We start from the raw sequence: 9,931 nt of genomic DNA, 5'->3' as shown, positions 1-9,931 counted from the left end.
AGGGGGAGAAGGCGAAGCGGCCGCAGCCCGCAGGAGGGGAACATGTAGCGCCTCTCGCCGGGGAGCTGTGGGGTGGGAACGGGGTCCGGGCTGGTCCAGCGGGGGTGGGGGGGTCCAGGTGTGCCTCACCCGGCCGTGAGTTGCCCGGGCTGGGCCGTGCGGTGCCCGGCCCTGCGGGGAGAGGGGGTGGCCCGGGCCTGAGGGGGCTGCGCTGGAGGAGAGGCCGAGTTGGGCCTGCTGTCCTCAGCTTTACAGGCGCTTTTGTAAAATTACACCAGCTTCTCCTTGTTGGCGCAAATGCGCTATTTCTCTCCTTTAAAAGTACACGGAATACTTACACCGTGCTTTGAGAGAAATATGACTGTTGCTGTCTGCAAGGATGAAGACAGAGCCTTAAAGATTAACTTTCAACAGTTACGGTATAAGTTATTTATAAATGGGTACAGTGAATATTCTTTAATTGCTGTTATAAGCATTTGGGGGTTTTTTGCTTTGCAGCAATCTGTAAGTTTGCTGTTTGGTCTTACAGTATTTATATTATGACTGGATATTCCTGTCATTTCTGCACTGTTTGGTTCGAAGATTTTAATTGGATGTTTCTTTTCTTCTTTCTTCCCTTAACTTAAACTTGAAAGGACAGGACAGTGTCTTTTCAAAGATAAAGCTTTTCTTTCCTGGTGTGTTTCTTTTTTTGTTTTAGTTAGGTTTTGATGTGGTGGTTTTTTTTTTGTTGTTGTTTTTTTTTGTTTTGTTTTTTGGGTTTTTTTTTGGTTTTTTTGGTTTTTTTTTGTTTTTGTTTTTGTTTTTGTTTTTTTTTTTTTTTTTGTTTGTTTTTGTTTTTGTTTTTGTTTTTTTTTTTTGTTTCGATGTATCTGTAAGGGAAAGGGCACTTCTTAGATCTGTTGAAAAATTAAATCAGGAAACCAATCAGGATAGCCTCAACAGTGAATGTTATTTCTGATAATTGCTGACATTTGAACAGTTTTACTTGATTTTAGGTAGTTCCTTGGCTCTTGGTTCTCTGTTGGGCTTTGGTGGCGTTTTGGTTTTCATTTTTTGGTGATGGTATTGGGTTTTTTTGTATTGGTTATACAGTAACTGGACAGCATCAGTACATCAGAAATTCACACTGCCTTGTGTACTCTTTGGTGTGCTGAAACATGATCTGAGTGAGTTAAGGAGTGTTGGTTGGCCCTAAGGATGAATAGTTGTTCCCTGATGATTTTTGAAGGCAATTTGCAGTCTTTAGTTTTTGCCAAGATAGTGGGGTTTATCTTAAAATTAACTTAGTTGTGACTGGTTTGTTCCCACATGTCCCAGTGGTCACACTCCCAGGGACAACAGATCCTGAAATGCTGTGCAGCTGGAACTGTCAGTCTTGTCACTTCAGCCACCTAGACAGGGGAAGTTGTCCACTCGTGTGGTTTGTTGATACACATGAGTGAAGCCACTGTGAAGTAGGACAACGTTTTATTTCTGTAATCCATGAAAAGGACACTAGCTAGTCTAGTTTGGAAATAGGTGCTTTCTGTAGGTGAAGTGTGACCACCAGGAAATAATAAAGAAGTCTTCATATCTTGGAATATATTTATGGACTGGCATGGGAGATAGTAGAGACCTGTTTAATAGTTAATAAAAATGTCTGCATTTTTGTTTCTTGCAGAAATTAAACAGCACAATGGCTCCTTCCCCACCTTCCCCAATTGTCCAGTGCCCCTTACAGCTCTCTTATCAAGTAAGAGTGTTTCTTTCAGCAGTCTGGAGTTCATCCCATGGCGAGCCCAGTAGAAATAGCCCTCAGAATGCAGTGCTGATAGGAACTAATTCTGAGAGAGATGCTCTTTAAGATTTGGTGAGAAAACAGATATGGGTAGATTGTATTAGGCTTCACCTTGTGCTCAGCAGTATTTGAGAATTTGCACTTAAAAGAAGCAAGCTGTAGTGTCCTAACCTTCAAGCTAGCCCTAGTTTAGGAACCCAGACTGGTTCCTTGTGTCCTGAATTTTGGGCTGCTATGGGTTTTGTATGTCATGAATAAGAAGACTTAGCTCTATGGTTCCAGCATTTTTAATACCAGTGAGTCTTCTACCTACCCTTGAATCACAGTCTCTAGTGTACCTAGGCTGGACTTGGAATATTTTATTTAATGTGATTTCATGGACTAGCTGTAAGGATGTTCTCATAGTCTCTGCAGATTGCTTTTTGGTAAACTGTGCTAAGACCACTACCAGTACCCAAGGTCACTTGTGTAAATTTTGATTGTTTCTCTTTCCTCCTTTGTTTTTCATTTTTATATCTATGTTTTCTGGATCAAATTTGCAGTACCATTTTTTAAATATGATGAAACTGATTAAAGTGACAGGTTTTTTTGTGATCTGCCATATTTCTGAAGGTGAATGATAAATTCATTTTGGTTTCAATCACGTACTATCTTGATACCTGGAAGAGTGGGGTAGAAGTGGTATATTCTGCTGCTTATGATTTGGGAAATAGCAGACAAACATATATATATATACAGATTGAGTCCCTAGTTTTTATTTCCTGATATTGTTTGCTTCTTTTTTTTTTCTCAGAGCTACAATCTTGTTGACCCCCAGTTCAGACTTTCTTCTCTCCCATTACTTCATCTTACGTAGTAGTTTTTTGCACTAGCAGTGCAAAGAACTTTATTCCCTGATGGTCTGAATTTGCTGTGCATGGAAGGTGCTGTTCTCCACTTGATGTGATGAGGAACTTGTGCTAGCTCCAGTTGTTTTAAACTGCTACTGAGAGCACTTCCCTGTCCATTCCCTAATGTGTCGGTTTTCCCCCCTTCTGCTACTGCAGTGGTTTGCTTATTGCAGCAGCAGGGAAGCGTCTTTTTGCTGAAGCATTTACTCTGTTCAGTGTGAGTTTTCCAAGGACACCTTTGTCTCTTGGTGTAGCTGAAGAAACTGATTTTATAGGAATGAAAATGTTACTTGAATGTTTTTTCTCTGTGGATTACTGTTCAGCTGCTCTGTTTTCCATGACTATACAAAAGCAGAAAAGATGAAATCTATATATATGTTTTTTTAGTGCTGATTCCTTCCTCAAGCAGAGCTTGGCAGATTTATTACAGATGAGATGCGGACAAGCAGTGACTTGAAGCATGATTGAGACAGCTGGCCTCACTGTAGTCACTCCCATGATTTTAGAGTTGTGCCAGACAAGCCTAGAGACTGGCATGGACATGATTTTGTAGGAATTTAGTAGAATTAATTTTAACTTAGATTATCTACTCTAGATTTGGAATTGGGATTCCAATTATGAAAGCTTATCTGTGGCAACTTAAAAACTTAAAAAGATTTAGTCATCTACATTTAATTTACTACATGAACTTTGACTTCCATACTAAATAAAGAGATGATGCTTCAAGATTGTTTTCCTGGCTCATACAAGAAGTTCTTTACAAGTAGTGGAGTGCTTGCAGTTTCTTCTCCTCTTTGTGTTTTGCTGTCCACTAAATATACATTGGTGGAAACTGCTGTCACTAAAAACATCTTACCTATTGCACCCAAAGTATAATGCTTTTTGAGGTTGCTGCTCCCATCAATCTGCTCAGTAAAAGTAGCTCATCTTGGTAAGTTGTTTCGACTTCACCAGGACCTGAAGAAGAGGCAGAAAAACCTGTGAAAACTAAGACTGTTTCTTCCAGTAATGGAGGAGAAAGTTCGAGTCGCAGCGCAGAGAAACGGGCAGCTAATGAAGAAGCTGAAGACTTCACCACAAAGCCTGCTCCTGCCAAAATGTCCAAGTTTGGATTTTCCATAGGCAGTCAGACAACAAAGAAGGCATCTGCAATATCCATCAAACTGGGAGCAAATGTAAGTTTACTGCGGACTTTTCATGTTAGGGAATCTTAGGGAAAAGGGAAATACTTTGGGGAGGCTTCCTTGCAGAAGGAAACCTTGAATCCCATGAGGGTAACGTGGGTAAAGTTTAAGCAGACATTGCAGGGCCAGCTAGTCATGCATGTGTAAGTACTTCAAGGTGATTAATAACAGGTCAGTAGTCTCAAGAAGCATAAGACTTGATTGAAATGAACTGTAGATCTTTAAACATACAGAATAATTTTGTAATGAGATTTGGTAAGTCTGCAGTAATTTCCTGAGGGAAATGAGCAGACTTGTTAAGCTATTCAGGCTACTTTGAAATGAGTGCTGGAAGCTTCATTGCATAGGAGCTTAAAGCTGGAAGAAAGCATCTAGATGGCTTAATAGGTTGTCTTCCATGCCAAAGATCTTATTTTAGCATGAGGAATTGCAGTGTATTTCCATGTCTTTGCCTGTTCTTTGCAAGGTCACTGTGATTTACTTGTGTTACATGCAAGAGATGAGGCTTCGTTACAAAGGTTTCTAAGAATTCTGATCTCCTTGATTGTCCAGCACAAGGTATCCTTGTGCTTGTTTCCATGTGAATCTGATGGCTCTCCGAGTCCTCTGCTGGCTTGGCCAAGGGCAAGCCAGGGGCTGGCTCTCTATTTAATACAGTTCATTTACATTTCCCACGTATCACTGTGATGGATACATTCTGAATAGCTGTCTGCACTAAATTCAAACTCTAATCGTGAAAGCCTTGCACCCGCAATGCCAGCATTTTAGAGATCTCTCTTATTTTAAGATGGGAGATGTGGGCTGGCAGCATTCTAGGATATAAATGCAATCAGGGCAGCTCAGACTTTGGAAAAATAGACAAGGCTGACGTCTCTGAGCTTCTAGCATTCTTCAGTTTCTCATGTCCAAAGTGGCAATAAATTTGGCTCAGGATTTCTGGTTCACTGAATTTAATGGGTGACTGACAGTGCACCAGATGGGACAGTGCTGAAACTTGCCCTGTTTCTTTTCAGTCATTTTTATTCCCCTAGTACGTTACCCATTCCTTGGGTGCAGATGCTTTAGAAATGGTATTTATGTGTTGTACAGTATTGGTGAAGAACAGCTGTAGGCAGTTGCGTAAGGGCTCTGCTGCAGTACCAGCTTCTGGGAGTGTGTATTAAAGAATTGCCAGTAAAGGCAAAATGGGGAAAGCACTGTACAGGATTGATTTAGTACTATAGTAGCAAACTGTTACTAGTAACTTGTTTTTTCTCAGTGGTGTTGAAGTAACTTTTGGTGCCACTGTTGTATTACATGGAACAGTTGTGAGTTTGACAGCTTCCTACACTTTAGATAGAGGAATAAAAAATTGGAAATAAAAAACATACTCTTTAAAGGAACTTTATATTAATTGGACTGTGTGATACACACTGGTAGTAGTTTAAAAGCATTGAATTGTTTTAAGCCAGAAAGTTGTCACATTGTTAAAATAGAAGAAAATAAATATATTCGTTTTTTCTGACATTGATGGATAAGAATATCCCAAAAGAATAATGGAAATAGTGACGCAGTAAAATTTTGAGCTACCGCAAGTTATTCAGGTTCTGTTTTAATTGTTCATGTCATGCACCAGTGGCTGAGTACCCCTGCAGTGTGCTAGAAAGTTAAGACCTGCATGTGGGGAGCTGTAATATGAGAGGGTTCAGCTTGCTGCTCAGAGTGATCACACATAAATGAGCAGTCATTTTCATTTTTCATTAGAGAATCCTTTATGTGCTTGATTTAGACCAAAATGTTTCCCCCTGCTTGCCCATTTCAGTGAAGATGTTTGACTTGACTTAATTTTACCAAAATGCTTAAAAAGCCAAGGGTAGTTTTTTTTGAGTTAGCAGACTTACTTTACTTGTGCATTTTATCTTTTTCAGAAGCCTAAAGAGCCTGTTCCAACCCTGGCTCCAAAAACCCTTTCTGTAGCAGCAGCATTCAATGAAGATGAAGATGTGAGTAATAAACCAGTGACAAACACAAAATACCATTGGTGTGGTAGGCAGAGAGTGGGTTATTTATGGTTCTTTACATAACTGTCAGGAATTTTCAACCTAGAAGCATCTCTTGATTCTGATTAAGAATGTACAATTTCATAGCTTTGTGTTGGTTCAAGAAATCATTAAAATGTTGGTAACTTCTCCGTGAAAATAAGATGCACAGCATAATTTGAATTAGTAGTTGCTTTCTCTAGGCTTGATTAAGGGGAGGCAAAGGAAACTTGTGCTTCTGGTTTGCTAAATATTTTGTTACCATTTTACTGCTCCTTTTTACATAGAGGCGAACAAAGGAATTTGTATTTTGTTCTATAACCTTGTAGGACCTCCACTGTGTCCAAAGTCACTTTGCTGTCCTGTAGGGCTGTAGTCTGGCCTTTATCTTGTCAGGCTTTTGAAGTGTTCAAAAGCTAGTGCCCAGCCCTGCTCTGACCTCCTTTGTCCCTGCAGAGCGAACCAGAGGAGATGCCCCCAGAAGCAAAGATGCGCATGAAGAACATCGGAAGGTAGGGCAGCTTTGAACTGGGCTTTGGGGAAGGGTGAGCGTGTGAAGTACCTCCCCAGCTCAGGGCAGGTCTTGCAGATGGCTTAAGAATACGAGGAGAAAGTGATGCCTGGGGTGGCCACCTAAAACACAGAGGCTAGACAAGAATAAGAGAACAAAAGGAGGTATTTATTTGAAGGCCTTCAAAGGTACACCCTGGGCAGGCCAAAGACTCCACCCAAGATGGACTCTGGGTCACGGGTTCTTCACACTTTTATAAGTTTGGTCCATTTGCATATCAGGGTTAATTCTCCAATTATAACTTCAGTTCATTATGTAATTACCCCAAGTGGGTTCCCCTCTTTAGAGGCTTTTAGTTTACACATTTTAAGGCCTGGTGTCCTTGAGGTGGAAACCTAGAGAGTCTTGTTATGTCCAACCAGCATGAGAGAACAGCAGCTAACAGGCCACAAGGAACTTCAGAGTTACACACCAGGCAGTACAGGATTTGAAAAATCGAAAAGTTAAAACCTAAGGCATCAATAGAAGAGGTTAAAGAAGCATTTCTCCAGAAACAGGATTTTCAAATGTTTCATCTACAGGTTAAAAGTAGTACATTTGCATTTGAACTTTGACTCATGCTTGCCTTTTTTTGAGGAAGAAATTGAGTCTGCATTAAACAGAAGCTCTTTTTTTTTTCTTGTAAAGGTAATAGGTAGGAATTCTGCTTGTCTCTACTTTGTATTTTTCTAGTTTTCAGTTTTATAAATTGCCTTGAAGTAGGTAGTCTGGTCACGTTTTTAAACTCATGTGCAAGGGGAAGATGAGAATCATCTTTCAGAAAGACAAAGAATTATTTATTTTATAATAAATTATGTAATTCTTCTGCTTGCCACAGATGTGAGAGGGTAGAAGACCAGTCCTAAAATAAGTAGGGACCTTTTCAGAGGAGGCTTCACTTGAACTGGGGATGAATTTTGAAAATTTGTATTTTAGAAATGTTTATTATGATAGACTGCTTTTAAAGTCAGTCACTCTGGAAGTCCTCTAGTTTGGTGGTTTTTCTTTTTTCTCCAGTAGCAAATTTGGGTCCTCAGTTTCTTAATCCTTGCAACAAATTCTTCGCAGCTGGCAGCAGTTACTGCCACTGCCACCTCCCCTCCTGCCCCAGCTCTGTTTTGGTGTACTGTGGAGAGATCAGGTCTGTGGCCAGCTTACATTTGCTAATAGTGAGGGCTCCTGATGTAACAGAAGGAAATGTGTGGTAGTTTCTGGGGCAGATTTGGCTTGTAATTGGCATTCTCAGTGTCACATGGCACGGACTACTGTAGGTGAGCTGACTTTCTCAACTGCTCTTGTTTTACTTCTCACAGGGATACACCAACCTCAGCAGGACCAAATTCCTTCAATAAAGGAAAGCATGGATTTTCTGACAACCAGAAGCTATGGGAACGAAATATAAAATCTCATCTTGGAAACGTCCATGACCAAGAAAATAACTAAATGATGTGGATTACAAGTTGGGTGTTTGGGGGGAGGGGAGGGTGTAACATTAAAGGAACAGTTTCCTTTTTTAAGAATGGTATGAGACTATCTTTGGAGCCACTTTTTTAAGATTTTGAGTGGTACACTAATAAATGAGTTTGAAATTAGAGGTAATTTATGTTTTGTATACAGATTTCAAGGCATTTGCTAATTTTGTAGTTCATGTGATTAGTTTCAAAAGGTTACAGATAATAAAGAAATTGGAGTGGTACCTTTTTAAGATAATTTTTTTTTGTCAGTGATTAAATAAGGTGGATGAAAAAGGTTACTGTCTCTTTAATAAGGTCAAAATTGAATGCTCTTGCGTTCTCACTTCTGGCTCCCTCTTCATAACAGGAGAAGCAGTTGACTCCTAGGAGTGAGCATTGTCTTGTGCTAGAGGGGTTACTGGACTATTAATTTGAGTATAATCTTACACAGGAAAAAATAAGAACCTGTATTTTTTTCTCCCTGCAGTCACCTTTTGTTAAGTCTCTGCAAACTAGGAATTACGTTGCTCTGAGTGGCTCTGGTAACTTAGCTCTGATTTTGTTTAAAATTTCATGTAGGATGTGTAACCTTCAGTGGCCTGTTCTGTCCTAAGGAAATGGGCCTTGTCTGTATATTAGATACAGTCTGTAAAGAATATTCACTACAAAGGTAAATCAGTATTTTCAGTGTGCTCCTTTTAAATCATTAGCCTTGAGTAGTGCTTGTTAGCATTTCCTAGTGGTACACAAAAGCCACCACCAAAAATACAAGCTAATGTACATTAAGCTTCACCTTTGGTTGAATATTTTTCTTTACGATGCCTAGAAGGAATAAAAGCCACACCAAAAATTGGTAACTCACTGCTTAGTATGAAAAATCTAAGATGCACTTTCCCTGTCTTGCCATTTAAGACAAAATGCCTTGATACCTGTGACCTCAGTGGACACTATCAGGTCAAAGAATGCTGTATCTGCAGTCCTGATGTTTCTAACAAGTGTCAGCTTCAGAAATGAAACTTGACCTTTTCCTGCCTGTCTTCCTTTTGCAGTGATTTTCAGCAGTGACATAAATCTGGTCAGTTTATTTCTTAGCTTTCATACTGCAGAACAGTGCTGTAGGATTTCAGTGCTAGTAGTGACCATCTAAATTTCACTCTAATTTAGATTGCATATTTGTAAAACATTTTACTAACAGAACAGGTAAAATAGAACATTATCAACAGCAACACCACCACCTGTCCCAAGAGCAACACCTCCCCTACCCCAAACAAACATAAGGTTCTTTTTAAACTCAAATACCTGATAGTGTCAACCACTAAATTAATTTCTGGGAACTGGTTGTAGAATTCAATACATTAATTGCTTTCATCCTGCCTCTAAAAGCGTCTTCTTGCTAAAGTTGAACTTGCAAGTACAGAAAGGAAAGTGCATCTTGTAATGTATTTTTTTATTATTATGATTATTATTATGATGATTATTATTATTATTTTAGGAAAGCTCTGACCACTTAGACTTTTGAGTTTGTAAGTTCTAAAAATATTTTTTTGTATTTTTGTATTGTATGTGTAATCTTTTTTCTTTGAAGTCTGATGCAGTTGAATACCTGTAACTGTTTTCTTTTAAAAGCCTTGTTACAAACTTAACATAAAAATGTATACATTATTTTTTTTCCATAGCAGAAATATTTGGTTTATTTAAAACAAAACACACGTTCAAAACTGACTTTCAGGACTTCCAAAAGCAATTTGGGCATTACTGGAACTAGGCAAGACACTTTTCACTTATTTTCATCACATGTGGTTATGTTTGTCTGAATAAATCCCTTTAAGATAGTGATAATTCATACTGAATAGCTATTTTCTCGTGCTCCTCAGTAGGTGGTTCATACTATATTAGTCACTTGTATAGGAACAAAGAAAAACAGAACTTCAAATAAGAGAATGACTTGGAAATTTATTCCTTGTTTTAGTTAACCTTAACCTACCACCACTGTCTTCTGCATCTTTGACTCAAGTAGCTATTCATACCCAGAATTTCCTTGTACTTCAAAATCAT

The 9,931-nt window shown here is 39.1% G+C and overlaps 1 protein-coding gene across 2 annotated transcripts; it reads left to right on the top strand.

Moving 5' to 3' along the window:
• Window positions 1-6: 6 nt before the first annotated feature.
• Window positions 7-9,726, top strand: PCNP (PEST proteolytic signal containing nuclear protein). Of its 2 annotated transcripts, none has more exons than XM_017731849.1 (5): window positions 7-36; window positions 3,677-3,845; window positions 5,762-5,836; window positions 6,329-6,384; window positions 7,736-9,726. In XM_017731849.1, the coding sequence occupies exons 2-5, from the start codon at window positions 3,768-3,770 to the stop codon at window positions 7,863-7,865; spliced, it is 339 nt and encodes a 112-aa protein (XP_017587338.1). In that variant the 5' UTR covers window positions 7-36; window positions 3,677-3,767; the 3' UTR covers window positions 7,866-9,726. The 2 variants fall into 2 exon arrangements, with proteins under 2 accessions (XP_017587338.1, XP_017587337.1); XM_017731848.1 differs by having other exon boundaries at window positions 3,625-3,845.
• Window positions 9,727-9,931: the final 205 nt, after the last annotated feature.

Source organism: Corvus brachyrhynchos, unplaced genomic scaffold (assembly GCF_000691975.1).
Source record: "Corvus brachyrhynchos isolate BGI_N302 unplaced genomic scaffold, ASM69197v1 scaffold3, whole genome shotgun sequence".
NCBI lineage: Eukaryota > Metazoa > Chordata > Aves > Passeriformes > Corvidae > Corvus > Corvus brachyrhynchos.
Note: the sequence above shows the minus strand (reverse complement) of the source record. Positions and strands in the feature narration are given on the sequence as shown.

Bases quoted from the DNA above. Each gene is read 5' to 3' on its own strand.
- PCNP (XM_017731849.1), top strand. From the start codon at position 3,768: ATGTCCAAGTTTGGATTTTCCATAGGCAGTCAGACAACAAAGAAGGCA. The intron at 3,846-5,761 runs GTAAGTTTACTG...TATCTTTTTCAG, and splicing joins CCATCAAACTGGGAGCAAAT to AAGCCTAAAGAGCCTGTTCC. The intron at 6,385-7,735 runs GTAGGGCAGCTT...TACTTCTCACAG, and splicing joins CGCATGAAGAACATCGGAAG to GGATACACCAACCTCAGCAG.